Genomic DNA, 19,892 nt, shown 5'->3' on the forward strand with positions numbered 1-19,892 from the left:
GCTTCACCAGCAAAGAACTCCCCTTTCATCAAAAATAAATTTTACTACCTGCATCCAAATTGCCACAGAACATAAATTCTTTGTTAACATGACATGAATATCCTCAAGACTGCCACTTTCTAAAAGTGTTCTACAACCAATTCCTTCTACTTGACACTTCTAAAAAAGTATAAAAAGTTAATTTGTGACAATTTTTCAAATTTGACTCTGTTTTTTCAGCAGCATGAGATACAAAGCACGGCAGGGAAAAGGTAGAAAAGCATGGCCATTAACACAAGCACACAGGAGGAGAGAGCAGGACAGAAATACAGCTGATACACACATCGATTCCTTCTGTTTTGCCTGAAAAAGCATTTGAAGCTGAAAAGTAGAGCACACAATTCTAAAAATGCACTGGCAATGACACTGGATCAATTTCAGTCAAATAAGTTACCAGAAAGTGAAGATAAGTGAGCACCACAAAGATGATCTGATCTAAACTTGCTACCAACCTTACCCCAGAGCTCTGAGCTGCATGCTCCCTTCACCTCCTTTGCACCAGCTCTTCCACTCAGTGCTAAGGAAACAAACAGCTCTGCTAACTTGGCAGAAGTTAAGCCTGCAGAGAACATGCTTTCTGTCAGTTTTTGGCTTTCTAACAGTTTTCTGTCAAGTTAGCTGATAAAAATCAGTTCATCGAATGGCCAGCCATGCAACACATGAGAAATGCAGCACATGAGAAGGGGTAGCTCTGCACAGACGCAAGCAAAACAGAAGGAGAAGCAGACCTTTTATACTGGAAGCATCTCATTATTACATCCTGAGCTTTCTGCACCTTTACAGCCTCAAGCTCATTCCATAATGTATCTAACCATGAATCTTGTGAAGTGTTGCAATACGCCATAAGAAAAGGCAGATTTTCAAAACAAAACAAGCAGAGAAAAGCTTTTGTAGAAATTCTTGCTTTTCATTTCTGTCAAAGTTGGCTATAGTCACATTTTGAGCATAGTGAAACTCCAAATGCCGCCAGGTATGCTCAATTATTCAATACTGTATATGGTTTGCAAATTATTTTTTTTTTAACTCCAGTCTGTCAAATCTTATATTCAGTACTTTTTATAAAGTAAAAAGTTACTGTATATAGCCACTGGCCATTATGCTTATATTAGTCATTCAGTTTGTGAATAAAGTGTTATACACAACAAGAAACATCAAAACTAGCTCCACGCGGGCCAGACAGGGTCATCAGGGCTACTTAACTATGCTCAAGCACCATGTGGACATGGCTAAAGCTTTGAAAGACCAAACACACTCTAGCAACACTATGTGCAAGTAAGAAGCCCCTGTGAATGCTTTACGCAAAAAAAAAAACCAAAAACAAAAAAACCAAAACAAAAACCACCAAAAAAAGAATTTGGGATCATTTCAACAGACACAAAGTGGGTCTAAAAGCAGCATAACTTCACCTCAGGAAAGCAAAAAGTACATGTAACAAAGCCTCTCTTTCCTTTAACTATGAAAAATTACTACATAATTAATACATATATTGCTTTATCATATTGACAGAAGATATCCAGGTTTGAGTTGTGCAAGAAAGATGGCATCTAATTACTAAAGTAATGGATGTTATCTGCAACTTCCAAGGCAGCAGCAAGTTAGATTTGAACTACAACCTGCCAGTTGAACAGCACTGAGCTACAGTTAGTCAGGTCTTTCATGAGGAACATCTTGCCACCATTCTCTTTCTGTGCTGTGAGGACAGACTGCAATGCTAAGTAACTGTGATGGTAACTGCAATGTGATTTGTGTATTACAGTACCATTCTAAAGGCCTGTGCTCAGCTGTGCTAAATGTACAAAATCCCAATTTTACAATCTGAATTTCCCTATATCTGATCCCCAGAAAAATGAATTTACTTTGCAAATGTTTCTACAAAATCAGACACAGAATACTCCACTACACCAGATAAGCCTATCAGAAACGTCTATGTCTTCCAGAATTACTGTAGCTTACATAGCACTTTACTTTGTAGAGATGCCAAGCAGTTAAAATAGAACTTGCTCTCCTCTGAAAGAATCAACTAATCTGTAAATCTCCAATTAATTTTTATCACCTAGGAAAGAAGTGATTTCTATTTATTGAATGATCCAATCTCTGTTGATGCTGGTAGAGCAAAAGGAAAAGTACTACGAGAAGCATGCTTTATTCTTTCTCATCTGTAGTTATCCACTTCTGAATACTGGAGTTCACTGGATCACACCACTGCTCTAAACAGAACTCTGATCAAAAATAATACGTCCATTTGATTTATGAAATGAACTTTATGTCCAACAACAGTCCTCTCACTTTCCTCTGACTAGAACAAATTTTAATTAAGTATGAAAAAACATGGGAAACTCATTATCTAACTCACTCAGCTTTTTGAAAAGCCCTGGGAACATATGATCATTGCCCAATATTCCTCTTGCATCATTATAACTACAGCTTTAAACACAAAAGGAAATGAGAGACCTAAATTAACTAGGCTCTTTTCAAGTGTGAAAACTTTCAAGTGGCATCACAAAGGGGAGATTAATCCCTAAACTAGCTGAAACAGTTATGTTTTCATAAAGCAAGCTTTTCCATTATATTTATTAAACATATAGCTTAATGAAAGACTTGCCCTAAATATTTCAGCTTTTTGTAGAAAGAAAATGTGAAGTCTTTTCCTTTATATACTCATTCTAACATTATTCACAAGAGATCAGAAAAGCCATTTTTGTGGCAAAGTTCTTTGGCAAAAAATCTCATGATCGAGGGGGTTTTTTTGCAATAGTTTTTGCAACGACAATTTTGCATAAATAAACACAGGTGTGGGGTCTTAAAATATTATAATGAAAGCAAATATGCCTTAATATGCACAGAGTATAAGCAGGGCAATCCATTTCAATTTGCCATTTTAGTAAACTGAGTTGGTTTCAAGTGCTCATGTTGGTGTTCAAGTGACCATCAGGACCATGCAGCTGCACTGGGGAAAGCATGACCTCCTTTCTACTAAGGAACTAGTTTTTATATTGGTTCAGCTACAATGTAATTTCATCCTGACTGGCAAAAAAATCTTTGCCATTGTCAGTCACTATTATTGCAATATTAATACCCCCATTCAGCCAACATCTGAATGAGTTCACAGCACTTCACCACTATTTCAAGCTATATATGCACACCTGGCACATTACTGGTATCAAAATACAACTGATGCAATCTCTTTGTTGAAATGTCTAGTTATGAATTTATGCATATTTCTAGTCCAGAAGTACGACCTCATCCTAGCATAAGAGTTTATCTTTCAACATTAAGAAAGGTTTTCAGAAGCCAATTTCTTAGTTACATAATCACATCGTTAGTGATAAATTTTCTAAACATATGTTCTTTTAAGATTCTACATTTAAGACTCCATTTGGGAGAAAGGGGGCTTTAAATAAGGCCCTAATTTTATTTTTTATTTTTTCCTCCATCATTGCATTTAAAATACACAAATAAATCATATTTCAAAACCTCACATAGTGTATTTTATTTTTACCCATGGTTAGAAAAGGAAAATCCAGACCCTTCAATGTCATCATTTTATTGGCACCTAGTAGTAAATGTTGGTATTTTTATTCTGTTAATTATTGTACTGACAGCTCTTTATAGAGGATTTTATAGTGTATTACAAAGTGATGGAAAAAAAAATATGTCACTAAAATCTTATGATACCAGCACTGCAATCAGCCAACTAGGATAGAAGTTCTAAGTATCCATTAACTGAGACAGCATACTGGGGAATAAGTAAGCAAAAACAAACCCTGATGTGTATTTAAATATTCTCAGAAAGAGAACTTAACTGGCATCCTTAGACACCAGCTAGAAGAATTTAATTTTATCCTAGTTTTTCTACTGTGCACATCAATCCATTCTGTATTAGCCAGACCTCTCCTTCTAGGAATCCATTCAAAAATATTCTTATAATACTATTCAGAAGTTTACCTACCTAATTGCTTCCAAAGTCCTCCAAGAAACAAGATTATATTTATCATGTAGAGGTCTAAAGCACACTTTGTTAACTACATAATTCAGTTTGGACCATCTGGTCATAATGCTCTTAATTTCCCCTCCCCCATTAATCCCCATACACCATCTTTTCTCTGAACATCTTCAACTGGGCAGCATTATCAAATTTTGCTCAACCTCCAAAATTTCACTGCTCTTCCATTTTTCAAAAAATAATTCACACAAGGCACTGTACAGAATATTTAACAAATGCACTTTTCCATCTAGTTTCGGAGGCCACTGCAATCAGTTACACTTATGCTTCAGGAAATTCTCAGAGAGAAATAAAAGAACATAGAAGAACTATGGAGTTAGGAGCTCTAGTTTGCCACTAATAAAACTAGAACCAACTCAACTAAAACTTCCAACTCTAAATGGAAATAATTTTGTAAAGCATCACTGTAGCATCCACATGGATTTGCAGACCCACAAATAACACAGATCCAAAATTCCTAATTATAGTACACTCAAGAAAGTGAACTTCCAAGTCCAGAAAACTAAAGTACAATACCTATTCAAAGTTAGAAGCCATGAAGTGTCATTCAAATGTTTAGGTAAAGATCATAAGATCTAGTAGCTAGAAAATATTTATATTAAAAATAATGCAAAAATTGTAGTGCAACAGTGTACCTGTCAGCATATAAAATTAGCTGACTGTTTACCTCAGGTAAATTAGCAAAAAATGGGCACCTTGGTCTTAATTTAAACCATGACTACAGCCACTACTATAAAACATAGCAAAAACATCCATGTGTACAGAGTCTTAATGGTGCTATCAAGACAGTAAAATATCAGATACTGAGCAAACAAAAACAAGAGGCATGTTGACTGCTAGAACCTATTCCTGGAGCACCATTTGGAATTACACTTACCTAAAATCTGTTGGAGAAGTGAGTTGTACTCAACTAACAGATATGAATAATCTGTATGAGTACAAGACAATAAAGTGACTCTATCAAATGGCTTTCAAGCACCTTGCAGCAGAACATGTAAGAAGCCTGGGCTCACAGTGCCACTGTTATATGGTTAAACTGAGCAAAGAAAATCACTGGTGGTTGGGGTTTTTTTGCAAGGGAGTGTGGAGTCATGTTAAAAATAAATTTAAAACAAGCACTCTTCCGAAAAGAAGATGGGTTTTCTAACAAAGTATGTACAAAAAACCACATTGCATCCACATTGTTATTAATAGAAAACTTAATTACAATGGATACATTTGCATCATTTCATACAAAAAGAACTTTTAAGCTTTTTTGAGAATGTTTAAGTATACCCTTCAAACAGCATTATAGCTCATTCAGGTTATATTATTTCTTGTCAATTAGCTGTCTTCCACATATGGCACTATCTTGAAACAGAAAACAAAGAGGTACAACATCATTGTACTTAAGTTTATGGATTATGGGTTGAATTCAAAGAGAACATACCAACTGCTGGTGCATCATATTCATCTCCGAGTAAAATTTCAGGAGCAGAATACGCAAGGGATCCACAGCTTGTGGTGAGCTTCTTTCCAGGCTGAAATTTGTTGCTGAAGCCAAAATCAGTCAATTTTACAAGTCCTTGTTTTTCGAAGAAGACCACATTCTCTGGTTTTAAGTCCCTATGAACTACATGCAGTTTATGGCAGTAGGATATAGCATGAACTATTTGAGCGAAATATTTTTTTGCCAGATCCTCATTCAAACCTTCTTCATGTTTCATGATGTAATCAAACATATCTCCGCCATCACCTAACTCTAAGATTAGGTAGAGCTTAGTCTGGGTATCAATCACTTCATACAGCCGCACTATGTTGGGATGCTGCACTAGTTTCATGCACCTAACTTCTTGAAAAAGATGTCCAGTGGCTAGAGTGTCCAGTTTGGTCTTGTCAATTACTTTTACTGCTACTTTTTCACCTGTAAAGACATGTCGAGCAAGTTTGACCACAGCAAAATGGCCTCTGCCCAAAGTTTTATCCAAGTCATACAATCCCGCAATTTTTCCATCATATCCTCGTTTGAAGCCTGCCATTCTGTTTCAGAAGATGAAATAATATTTAAGCTCTTTGGAAACACAGTATTTTCATATAAGAGTATCTGATGCAAATAAGTAGTCCATCATCACTGCCAAGCATACCTAAAAACAAAGAGACAAGATTACATATTTGTATATAAGTAAGCAAAATTATTATAGTGTAATTACCCTAAAGTTACATTAGCATATTACTACAGATTATTTAGTACATTCTTCAGGAGTTTTTGCAAAGGGTTCGATAAGCCATGCTGTGCTAACCAGCAGATTTCTGACATCACATTATCAGTATCTTGAAGAAAGTGTGTTTCAAAACTGCAGTAATGAACGTCTCTCTCAAACTCAGTGGCCTTCATTGTCTTGAGGCAGAAACCTTGTAAGCAGCACTTGAAGAAATCAGTGTTATAAGGACTGTTAAAACTGGCAAAGCTGAAATCTGTACCTTTTCCAGCTACATTAAAAATCAGATGGACAGCACAGAATATTGGCAAGAGGAGCATACTTGATTTATCTTATTTTTGGCATATTCCATATTGCACATGAAACAGCTTTAATACAAAATTCTGATGGCATAGACTTTTACCTTCTCCCTTTTAACAGCTTCCTGTTTAGCAAGGCTCAGACTGACATACAACACTTAATTTCGTTACTCTAATTAGTTTGAGCATTATCAATCAGTACTGTAATTACAACAAATGAAGCTTTACAGGCTGAAATCAAACATTTGAGTTGGATGTACTCTCAGTGTTAAATAAAATGTCTTAAATATTTTGACTGAAGTTATAAAAACTGGTGATAAAAAGTTTGCATGTAGGCAGCATATGTTCAGCAGTCCTGGGAATGAGTCAGGGGAAGGGGAAGAAGAGTGGGAAGGAAGGGGAGAAAACTCAGAGTTCAGCTTTTATGTGCTGAACTCCCGCTTACCAGATAATTCGTCATTTAAGCAAACAAGACTCAACTTATAAAACACTCATATTCAAAACTAGTTTTGAAGGTCTTATATCCCACTGCCATTTTTTTTCCACATACAAAACCTCCCAAAAACTTCTCCTGCATCACTAACTGAGATCGAGGTTTAAATAAAAAACTGTAGGTATCAAAAAGCATTGTTTGCAACTTTGAGTGCAAAGCAGCTGGAAATATGATGGCTTATTGCCAACCCTATAAAATCCAGAAAACATAGCTCTTTAGAATGTATTTTCACAGTTTTGAAACTGAACTTCAAAAAGAAAACCTTTGAAAAGGAAGCTGGCAAACAAACAGCTTCTTACATTAGTTATTCTCAAGTTGAAATGTAAGCATTAGATTAAAAACACTCCCTGCTAAACAAGTTATTTCACAGTGAAACTAATGAACCTGGTTTCATATGAATTCAATTACAAGGTTGGGGGTCCTATGAAGATTCTCTGATGTTTAACAAGCTCACCTTACTGCTTCTCTCATCTGGAGCCATGGTATAACCTCTTTGCTATCCAGCTGCCTGCTTCCACAAAGTCCAAGGGAATTCAGTTTGAGACTTCCACACCTGTAAAATTTGAATGAAATCAATCAACTTCCAAAAATTCATAACCCAGACAAGGAACAGGGTAAGTGTGACAAGCATAAAAACATTGAGGCTTAGGGTTTTGTGTTTCTTTTAAGATAGGTATCAAGCTTTAACAACCTTCACTGGGTTTTGTGTTGCTATATGCACCCTTTCATTTTGCTACTAAGCACTATGCTTCAGATGCTCTTCCAAAAACCACTCCACTTTACTAGAAGATGCCATAGTATCAAAATTGGGGTTGGCATATCTGCTTCCCAATGCTTATCTTACAAAGTTCCCCTACCACTCCTATGTAATACCATTCCATCCTCACTGAAAAAAGCACAAGACAAAATGAAAGCATGCTATCTTACACTAAATGCCCACGTCAAACACTCTCCTACCTGGTAAGTAACCATTAGGGGACACATGGGGAAGAATACAGTACAATGGCAGATTTTAACAATCTTATCTTTATCTCCTAATCTGTAAGAGATTCGAAAACTTCTTTACATCTGAGACCAGTGGCTTTGTGTTTAATAGTGTTTCATGGATTCCACCACACCCTTCCCTGTAAAACTGGGCAGGTGCTTTATTAAAGTATGTGAATTTTTAGCATCAAGAACATACTGCATTAGAGGTGTATACCTTAACTCTGTGCTGTGAGAAGAACCACTTTCTCTTGTTTGTTTTAAATCTCCTGATAATTTGTGCATCTTCTCATTCACTGTCTGTTCCAAAACAAGAACTATCATACTCCCTTTACCTTGCCTCAAGCAACTCACAGCTTCAGCTTCCTCCCTTTCTAGCTTCAGTTTAATCTTGTTTGAGTCCTAGTCTGTCATTCCTTTTGCAGAGGTTATTCCACAGGCTTTAACATTCTTCTCACCTTTCTCTACACATTTTCTGCTTTATCCTATTCTACTTTCTTAGGCCAATTTGAGGTTTTTTCACTACCACTACCGAGCACAGACATAATGTTTTCATGCAATGCCTTACTATAGTTGTATAATATTCCATCATACTGACCTAACCCCCAAAATGCAGACTAATGAAAAACAGTCCATGTACACACACAGACCACCTAACTTTCACCTGTATGAACCAAAAGGGGATATATTAATCAACTCCATATGCTTATGTGACTCCAGAGTCCTAATCTTAAAGAGACTGCCAGCATTTTAAAAAAACAGCAACAACAAATAAACCAAACCAACAAAACACCCCTCCACACAAACATGCTTTATAGTACTGCTGTCTCCACAGCACCCTAATCTGATTCCTCATTGCTTCTAGATTAAAGAAATTAAAGGAAAAAAAGGAGCACACAAATTAAAGACAACTTTTTTTAACTGTCACTAGGATATCATCCCTTCTTACAAATCTGTTTTACCCATTATGATATCACATAGTTAATACCTTCTGCTAAACTACTTAACAATTTTAGAACCCTTGAGTTAAAAAAATAAAAAAGACTGTCAAAAACCAGAAAGCCATTCCCTACTCAACTGGAGTTAGCAACAACACAAACTCCAGGGCTCTCGTCTTTGTGGACCATTTCTTTCTTGAATGTTAAGTCAAACCTCAAGATTTACATCTCTATCAGCATGAATTCACCACATCCTACAAATTTGGCCCAGATCATCAAACACCTTTTCTCTCTGAGAAGATATGGCTTTAAGAGAGATTTTCTGTTAAGTCTTGGATTCAAAAACAACACCTGCAGACAAAAACGAGCATTTGTACTGTGTGGCAAAACCGAAGTTTTGTTAATGGAAGAGGTAAGGAAAACGGAGGTAAAAAAGCCTCAGCCAATTTTAGTTAGCTTTTCTTTCTTAAACTGAAGAAGGCTTCATCCCTGGCAGAGCAAAAGGGAGAGAACAAATCCAGCCAGATGTAACAGAATGCAACTTGTCTGAATTTAACTGCAACACTCAGCAGTAAGGGAAGATTTATACTCATTATTTTGTTCACTTGGCACATTCTCAACCACCTTAGTACAAACTCAACAAGTGATTTAACTGTAAATCACAGAATACACATAAACAACCTGTCAACAGAATTCCAGCAAAAATCAGCTACGTATAAGCCATGGAGAAGTACATCAAACAGTAATCAACAGGATAAGAGTTTACAGAAATGGAAGATAAACTATGCTTACTAATGTTGCAGCCCCATTAGCTGTAGTAAAATTAATGCAGATTCATTAACAGTTTAACATAAAGTCTCCACAATAACAGAACAACTAACCCTTAATTCTGTGGTTTTAAAATAAATCTCCAGAGATGAAGCTCCCACAGCGAAATACAAGGATCTTAGAAGCACACATGGTTTGAACATACCAGCATTATGAACTGTTCAGTAGTAGGAAGTGGATGCAAAAATGTCATATTATATGTAGGTACAAGCCATGATTATAATTTAAATATGCTATCTAAAGGGTCACAGCTGCTATACCAATACTTTTCTGAGTATTTACTTTTTCTCAGTTTCTCTCTAGAAAAATAGAATTTTGAAAGTACTTAAGGATCAGATAAGAGCTTTTGAGCTGAAGCCTCTTTGAGGCTGTTGTTTCCTTAGTGAAACTTTTAGGGTTAAGATGAAATAACCCAAAACTTAAGATTTACAATCACTCTCCAAAACAGAGTTACTTTTAATGATGGATCATTTCAGTGATCCAGTTTACTGTGTGACCTCTTGAACATTTTTACCAAATTGAACAAGCTGCAGACTAAAGCACATGACAAGCAAATTTTCCACCAGCCACACTTTACCAGCAAGCCAAACTACAGCCTGAGAAAAAGCATTTAAGAGACAGTTATATCACAGAAAATATTTGCCTATCTTTTCATTCACATTATCTCAAGGCTCTGATCAGTTAATTTTTCAGCACTAGAGAATTTGGATTGTCAAGCTGGTGAGTTTAGTAACCATTAGCAGCGTTTAATCCGTGTGGCTAAATATGGTTCTAAAAACGCAGTTTTCCCTAACTATACCAGAACTCAGCTGATACTCATTTTATGCAACGTAGACATTTACCAGAAAATAAATTCAGAACAGATCCTTCCTTCCATAGAAGCTCCTATAACCTATCCCATAAAATATTGCAAACAGTCACTGTAATTGAAATCTGCAGAAGCTGTTTTGTAATATCACATGCATCCTATTAAGAAGCTTAACAACAGTACTGTGATTCAACCATCTTTAAAAGAGGGATGAATAGATCTGTTTAGACAAACAGCATGTTCCAGAGACATTAGTTTTTCTTTAAGCAATTCACCTCTTTCAAAAAGTTTCATTATATTCTATATTGCATGTAAGACCAGCCTTCTGGCCTTCATCTTACCTTAATGTACCTTTTTTATTTAGAAAATGAAGATTCAAGGTCCCACTTAAACAAAATGTTAAAATACTATCAATGCAAAGACTTATCAGGCTAACAGACATGAAAGCTCAAATAATCTTCACTGGGACTCATCCATCCACAGACAGCTAACCATTCCTGTCTCCCGTCAAGATAAATGGAGATTCAGTCAACACAGATAAGAGTCTATGATAAAACAAATTGCACCCTAAAGCAGATAGCCAAATAGATCAGATGAATCATTTCTTAAAAGCACATGCTTTTATTTTCTGTAATAGGAGTTTAGAATGAATAGTTCAGTGGATGCACACACTATATACATCCACCTGATAGATTAAAGTTTACCCTGTTTCTCCTTTTGCTCTCTTTTGTCTCAGATGAGTAACAGCATCTATGTCAATTATTTATTTACTACATAATTGTATGCTGAGAGTAAGACTTATGTTGCTAGTGTTCCCAGAAACACTAAACCCCAAATTTGACATAAACAGATTTTGGATTCAAAAGCAATTATTTTACTCTGAAAGCAATTTGTACAAATCATTAGAATCTGAGAGCAAACTGAAGGACATATCAACTTGGTATGCAAACTGCCAGTATAATTTTTCACATTTTTTTTCCAATATTTCTTATCAATTTTTATCTGGTATCCTATTTTGAGATCTCTTCACAGGATAAGCCATGAGCCTTTAAAAACAGTCTTTGTTACTATATGAGCCACCACTCCCATGTGACAATGTTACACCCTCACTGGGCTTTTTTTCCACTGATTTTGTTACACTGTCAGCTGCTTTCCCCCAGAGGGTTTTTGATCACCTTTCGTTTTACATAAGGGAGAGTCAACACCCTAGAAACAGGTACAAGGCTTCGCAAGAGTGAAGTGTGAAGAACACACACACTTAATGCATAACCACATGCTCTGAAAACTTGTCATGACTCAACTCCTCCGGTGTATTTCAAACTTTTTAAGCTCCTAACTACCCAATATTTCTTGAATATTCAATACTCAATATGGGATTTAAGGTCCCAAGAACCTCTCTTCTCCTTTTGTTTCCATACACAGTTGTCACAGTCCAGCACTTTCACCTTCCTATGACCTTAGCCTTCACAACTGTCACTGAAAGGTACTCAAGAAATAAGGGCAATCTATACCTGCCCTAGAACCAAACACTTTGGAAATGCAGCATTTTTTTGTGGGGGGAGGGAGGGAAGACACAATTCATAGGGGCAACTGTGTTACAACTCAACCTTTATATACAATGCCCTCTAAAGCTTTATTTTCCACTTTGCATGACTGCACCACAGCACACACACGTATCTTTCCTTTCACTGATGACAAACCCCATAAAACTTCCTGCTCCTGGCAAGTTCCACAATAAAAGACTACAGCAGATTTTTTTCAAGGTGTACATGCACTTCTTTTATTTTCCTATTAAGCCTCATTGTCAGTGTCAGCATCCAGATCATACTGTGCTACTAAAATGTCAAGATGTGTCAGCAAAAATCTACCATTCAGCATGGCTACACCTAAAATGATGAAGAACATGATGAAGACTTATCAAGTAGTGCTATGTTCCAAATATAAAACGAAGAATTAACTTGCACAATTTAATTGTATTCCTTAGTTTTAAACAGTCTATAGAACACTGCTCTGAAAAGATACAAGACCTGTCAATTGCTGATGAAGTTTTGCCATTAAACGTTTGGGAAGTCTAATAAAATGTTAGTGTTTCATTATTTTAGAATGTATTGCAGGCATTAGAGCTACTGATGCCTAGCCTTAACTCTTCGTAGAATTTAGAAATAAAAGCAAAATGCTAACAGGAGTTCTTCAACTTTAAGAGCCATTATTCAGTAAACAGCCAGCAGCAGAAATATTTGGCAGGTCAATAAACTTAGTAAAACATTGCTCCTGGACCAACAAAAGGTCGGGAGGAGGACGGGAGGTGGGCAGGCAAGAGGGGTAGCATTATAGATTTGAGAAGAAAGACAAGTTACCAACATTATTTTGTAACAGAAAATTATGAGAGCCTGCATGACCTGAGTTCTAAGAGCAAGACACTTTGAGGCAGCTCCAACACATACGAAAACTTAAAAAATACAATGCACAAATTCAGAAACCCCACTAGATAGTTGGTATTTTTGTGAGAATCATCTTCAACACAGACAAGTGAAAAAAGCCAGACCTGAATTGGTCCTTTAGGGTCTCCACTTTAGAAGTCAAGAATGTGTATTTCCTTTTTCTTTCACAAGTCGGTGAATGAAAAAAAAACAACCAGACAACACTGAAGTATGTACATATTGCAAAGCAACCGCAAGATTATGATTACAGACTAGACACCAAAGCAGTTCAGAGGGCAGATGTGCTAAGAGTGATCAAACTCTGATCCACTGACAAATCTATCACTAGTAGTCACTGGCACTGGTTCCAATTGTGAAATATGTTAAAAGCGCAAGATACTTTCACAACCGTGCTGATAATCACTATGGTTCACAAGGTACTTTCCATTTCCAAGGGGAGGTATTACGTAAGACAACTACAATCTGTCCTATGGATTTAAGAACTCAGCAATAGCTTTACACCATTTCAAGTCCTCACACCAGCCACAGCTCCAAAAGCAATTAATTTCATGTTGTCTCTGTTTTCTGTTTATGCTTACTCTCAAAGTCCAGTATGTAGCTGGAAGAAAAAAAAAAGAAAAAAAATACAGACACTACCCTGTTCACATATCAGATGCTTCAGCAATACAGCACTTAAGTTCTAAAGCTGTTCCTAAAGTATTATTGTATAGTAAGAAAAAAACCCCAGATCTTCCCCCACAGCCACATCTCAAATTATCTTCTGCATAATAGTAAGTGATAACATCTTTTAAAAGGATTTGCTTTAAGTTTTGTGATATCTGCTAGTACTGTCTTTTTGTATCTGTAAATCACCTATAAAACTTTGTTCAGACCCTATGATATCACAATATATTAAAAAAAATTAGTTTCAATTGAAACTATCATGTTTTGCAGTTCCCATTAACAGAAAAATTTCTCCTCTACTACAGAAAATTAGCATGGGTATCTTAGTTACAGACATTCATAAACCTAACCAATCAAGGTCCAGTATTTCAGTCAACCATTGTATAAGCAACAGAGATAACTCATGGCAGTTGGGCTCCCTAGTCCAAAATTAAACTTTTTCAAACTTGATAACCAGTATCCAAGTAGACTCTTGAAAACTTTGACATTCTAAATCATATCACATTTTCGTTTTTACCTCACCCAAAATAACTAGGAACATGAAACTGATGAAGAAATACTTTGTATATCAGGCAGAAGTCACATTATTGTGATTCACGATGGTATCACTATCTTTTAGACAGGACACTAAGTCTTTACTTCCAGGAAACTTACTGCAAGAACTTTACAGAAAACAGACAACCCAGATTTTTATTCCACCAATCTGGACTCTTTCAGTGGGGTTGCTTCTACCCCATGAATTCGCAGAATTGCTTCACCTTTTTCAAATGTCTCTTTATTAACATTACCACATAATTTTGTCATGCCAGGCAGTGCAGCCAAGATCACTAACAGGAATTCTAAACATTCTGCCATTAATCAATGAACATTTCAGTGTGGTGTAACATTTAAACGCTACCACTGTTTTAAAACCTAGATCTTAGTTGTGTAAATTCAGAATCACAGACATTATTTATATTCTCTATCAAGGGAGATGAAAGCATCAGACTCCATCTCAAACATGACTATTCAGATGCAAATATATGTGTATACTGTTAGTACCTATTACAAGCAATAATAATTTCTATAACATTTCTTAAGAGCATCTTCAAGGTCAAATGTCAGATAGCTTCATTTGTTTAGCAATATGTCTGGTAACAAATTTCAAGGGCTGAATTGATTTAAGTTGTCTTCATGAAACTGTCATTTCCATCTAGCATAAAACTACTTAAACCTTAAGAAACACTGCACCCAACTTACAATTACACAGTTTCAATAGTTTATTCTCTTTCATAGCATCCTAAATTAGTTAGGAACTGCCAGACACCTGAAATCTACCATGCTTCAACATGAACTAAGATTATAAAAGTTTGGCTATCATCTCCCAAGTAAAGTTGGTTTAAGTCCAGTCAGTAACTCCAGTAATCTCCATATAGGAGACTGCTGTGGAAAAAACACAATGATATATGAAGAATAAAAATCAGTCTGTCAAATTCAGTGCAACATTTGTATCCCACCACTGCTGCAGAAGACCGCTGTAACACAGGGAGATTCAGCTTTTCAGAAAGTGAACATGCTCGGGTTTATATTTCACGAGTGTAATTTTTTCTCATTAAGTTCTTAACATTGGTGACTCAATCAACTTATGTGTACTAGAATTCTGCTAGGGTGAGTTATCCTAGAATTGTAAGGGAATACACTTTTTTTTCAAATCCTCTTAAGCTCTTACCTAATACTGTTATGTGTATTAAAACAACAGCTACTTTGCATTATTATAGCAGCTGCAGCATTACAGTTAAGTGCTTGATAACAGTGTGACACAGAAGATGTGCAGAACCTCACAGGCTACTAACATTAAGAGCTAATGCAATTTAACATTACTATATCCATGATAAACTGCAGTTCAGCCCTATGTGCCTTTCCCTGATCTGAAACATGCTTCATAGCTTTCTTAAGACATAATTACAAAACACTATTAAGTAGGAATGGACAGAAGTTCATCAAGCAGTTTTACAGCTACAGCATTTCAATGAAATTTTGAAAGCAAACAAAATCCAAGAAGAGAAGTGCATTATTTCAAGAGAGACACATTGTGAGGAAAAAAGCTAGCTGCACCAGGATATTGTGCCCTTGAAAGCAGGCAATCTAAGCAAGACAAAGGCACTACTTTGGCATTAGCATTGTTAGTGGGATAAAAAGGACAATGATACACTGAAGGTGTAGACTGCAAAAGAATTATTCAAATATGATATGGAAGACAGTGAGAAGACACCAGGTTGGTCAGAACAGTGCACAAGGAAGATGACTACTTTAAGCAGAATAATATCTGCAGTAGCATATTAACATGCATACTCTTAACATGCTATTTGTTTAAAATAATCAGAAAGCCAACTATTTATTACAGTCCAACCACCCAAACCACATGGGAATATCAGTTTTTTCATAGCAGGATGATTCAAGTAACAGCAGTAACCTGTGCAGTGTCCAGAACTCAAAGTGTACTTTCTTGTTTCTCAATTGTGTAAAATGAAAACAAAAACCATAAAACACTAAGTCCACTTAAGATGTAATTTTCCCTTTTCCCTGTTTTTTCATGAAAGCCTCAAATGTGGATCACAACGATTCTCTTAAATGTACTGTCTTAGATGATACCCTGACCATCAGGCAAAGCTCCAGCACTGAGATTAGCTTCTTTTCCCAACCACTTGAAAAACCATGCTATCATTCTACCACTTTTCTGGTAATTTAGAATATTCAGGAAAAATACGAGACAAGACAGGACTTTCTTATCCTTGGCTTTTATTATTAAGTCCTCAAATCTGGATGTTTGCATGCCCTAGAAGTAAAACGGGCAGATAGCAGTCTATTAAAGTTAAATTTTACCTTGCAAAACATGTCAAAATGTTAACTGTATTGTGTAGTAACTAACTGTTAGTTCTTATTTGCTTCAGATTCCTTCTTTTGGGATCAGCAATAGTACAAAAATAACCACCACCCAATTTCCCACTTTCTGCAATATAGCTGTCAAAAAAATCCCACCATTCCTCAACCCAGTTCCTAATGGTGCATGCCTTGAAAGAAATGCTTAATTCTACCATAATAAACATTTGCTTGTAAACACTTCTATACAGACTTCACTTTGCTGAGATTCATTAAACTGGTCCTTCCCCAGAGCCTGAAGATCTAAATATATCCATAATAAACAACTCCAAAAAAGCAGCCGATATGACTAAGTAGTGACTGCACTACAGAGGGCAGGCGTAAGCACATTTGCATTCAATTCATTCATGCTAGATGGCTGAAAATCATACAATACGCTTCAGCTGCTCCTCCAGTAACTTCTACTGAAGAAACCACTTCTTTGCCCATCTACCCTTAATAAGCTCTTGGAAGTGAGATGGTCAATAAGAAACTACGTATAGGTAAAAACCCAGAGCTTTTCATATGTAGATATCCCACACAAATGTTTCTCCTTCACAGGTATACCAGCATCCCTTACCAATAAAAATATCCAACCTGAAAATAGGTCATTTTTCTCACCAACCATCCTCCAGCCAATATAGGTTTTTTCCCTAGTGGATGTTCTTCAACACTTTATTCAGTCTATTTACTGAAAAAAACCCACAAACAAATAACAACACCAACCACACATAACTGTCCTTCAACTATTACCAAGACTGTACATCAACCACAAACATGTTTAAAAGTCACCCTCCATTAATTTATCTAGTGAAGTACCACCTGGGTGCCAAAACCCCACCTGACAAAAAGCACAAAGACCTCTATCCGGGACCTCACTAGCTATCCGACTGACTTCTGTAGCGATCTAAAGGCAGCAAATTCAACGCAGTAAGTGTACTGACAGCAGCAAGACACGTACTGACAAAGCACGAGGGATACTTCCAGCCGCTGTCAGGAGGGCCACGCTCCAGCCCTGGGCTGAAAAAGGCGAAGGCAAACCTGTTGGCTACGCACTAGGTTCCGAGGGGCAAGATGCACCGTCATTCCCCTAAAACGCGCCCGTGGCCGGACCGCGGGGCTCTGGCCGCGCTTGTTTACCTTTTTTCCCTTCCCAGCGACGGCACATACGCGGCGGAGCGGGCGCGGGCAGCGGCGGCGGGGGGGCGGCGGCAGGGCCGGTGTCACCGCGGTCACAGCGCGGGGCCGCTGTCACCGCGGTCACACGGGGCCGTGCCGCACGGACACTCCGCCGCGCCCGGGGCACGGCAGGCTCCCGGGAGCACGCCGTCCTCGCAGGAGCACCCGCATCCCGGGAGCATGCCGTTTCCGCAGAACACCCGCATGTCGGGAGCCCACCGATCCCACAGGAACACCCGCATCCCGGGATCCCGCCGTGCCCGCAGGAACACCCGCATCCCGTGAGCCTGCCGTCCCCGCAGGAACACCCGTTTCTGCCCTCCCCTCCCCAGGCCCTCGCCTGCAGCCCCGGGCGGCACCGACACACCGACCTTCGGCGGCGGCCGAGGAACGTCCCCCCACGGCCGCCTCCTCCCCCTGGGCCGAGGCCGCCATTGGGCTCGGCCGGCTCCGGGAGGAACGGAAGGCGCAAGGAGGGGGAGGAAGGAACCCACCACGCCCCACCAGCCCAGCCCGAGTCGAACCCGGCCCAACCCCGCCGGCAACTTACTGCCCGCAGCGGCGGCGGCGTCTCCTCGGGGCGCCGCGCCCCGCGCCGCCCCCTGCATGGGCAGCGCCCGCCGCGACTGCCCTCGGGAGCGGCGGCGGGGACGGGGAGCTCGTCGGGGAGGGAAGGCGGGAGAGGGTCCGTGAGCCCAGCGGGGAGGCTCGGGGGTGCGGCGGGCCGTGCCGCCGACGCGGGCTGCGCTCGGACGGCACTGGGCACTGCGGCCGCTCCCGCGGCGGCTCCGAGTCGCGACTGACAACAACGGCCGCGGCTCGCGCGGGGCCGCGAGGGGCGGGGCGGGCATAACGCACGCCCGCGCTCCGCCGCGCCTGCGCCGCGCGGCGGGGAGGGGAGGCCGCGCGCCAACTGCTGTCACGGCGGGGGCCAATGGCGGCGGCGGGGGAGCGGGGAGGGGAGAGGGCGCCTGAGGGGAGGGCAGGGGAGGGGAGGGCAGGAGAGGCAGGGCAGGGGAACGATCCGGTACTGCCTGCCCTCCAGCTGCCTGAAGGTCCTGAGCAAGTCGCCTTGGAAATGACAAAAATAAGAGGGAAAGGCAAACGCTGAAGGTCTGAGGAGAGGTCACAGACCGCGGGTCTGCCGCCTTCGTGGCGGCAAGTTGTACGCCTGTGTCCCTTTGGAGGGGACGCTGGGCTGGAGGCCTGATTAAAGTCGTGGAAGGGTCACACCTGTCTACCCTTTCTTGGGTTGAAATAATAGCGTATTAATGCAAGTATAGGCATCACAGAATCAACTAGATTGGAAAAGACCTCTAAGATCCTCGAATCCAACCCATGGCCAAACACCACCGTGTCAACTAGACCATGGCATGAAGTGCCACATCCAGTCTTTCTCTACCTCCAGGGACAATGACTCCACCACCTCCTTGGGCAGGGCAGGATGCCTCTTCTAGCCTGGGTAGCAATGGTGTGTGGGCAGCCGGGCAGGCTGCCGTTGGATTCCCCTGTGGTGGGAAAGACAGAATCAAGATGGATGGTGGAGGTCATCTGGGAGCAGGGAAGTAGGTAGTAGCTACGCTTGTGGTTCCTGGCTGATCTGATCACAAATGAAAGGGGTAGCAGTAATAGCATCTTAAAGAGAGTATAGAGATGTTGCCCCTTGTGTCCCGGGCAGCTGGCCTAGGCAGTGAGGCATGCTGCCATCGGATTTCCCTGTGGTGGGAAGGATGGGAGCACAGTGTAATGGTGGAGGTCATCTGGAAGTAGGGGTAGTGAAAGGAAGCGATGTCATTGAGGCTAGTAGGAGAAAATAGGGCAAAGAATGAGCCTGGCAGCTGTTTCGGAGTTTCCCTGTACACTTACGCCTGGCAGAGTACAGAGTTTCCCTGTACACATATATGGCTGTACGTGTAGGGAAGGGAAGGGAAACAGCTTGAATGGTTGCACTGCAGAAGCATTTGGGTTCCTACTTGCTAAGATGCTTTGAGCATCAGAAATAATGCAAGGATTTCCTCCAACGATCAAGGAAAGAAAATCTTTGAATAGCCAGGGAAATGAAAGCCATAAAAGTGGCACTTTGAAAAGTGCCCTTTTATTTTTTTCAGATAGAAATGGCCA

The 19,892-nt window shown here is 39.5% G+C and overlaps 1 protein-coding gene across 1 annotated transcript in view; it reads right to left on the minus strand.

Annotated features, from left to right (window-relative positions):
• SNRK (SNF related kinase) overlaps positions 1-18,369 on the minus strand; it is a 41,910-nt gene extending 23,541 nt beyond the window's left edge. Inside the window, exons 1-3 of the mRNA XM_017817952.1 lie at positions 18,322-18,369; positions 7,487-7,585; positions 5,472-6,165 (exon numbers count right to left, since the gene is read on the minus strand). Of these exons, the coding sequence (XP_017673441.1) occupies positions 5,472-6,060 (589 nt within the window). The 5' untranslated portion in view covers positions 6,061-6,165; positions 7,487-7,585; positions 18,322-18,369. The remainder of the gene's footprint in view (positions 1-5,471; positions 6,166-7,486; positions 7,586-18,321) is intronic.
• Between the last annotated feature and the right edge of the window lie 1,523 nt (positions 18,370-19,892).

The sequence above is a fragment of the Lepidothrix coronata genome, unplaced genomic scaffold (assembly GCF_001604755.1).
Source record: "Lepidothrix coronata isolate B3197 unplaced genomic scaffold, Lepidothrix_coronata-1.0 Scaffold64, whole genome shotgun sequence".
NCBI lineage: Eukaryota > Metazoa > Chordata > Aves > Passeriformes > Pipridae > Lepidothrix > Lepidothrix coronata.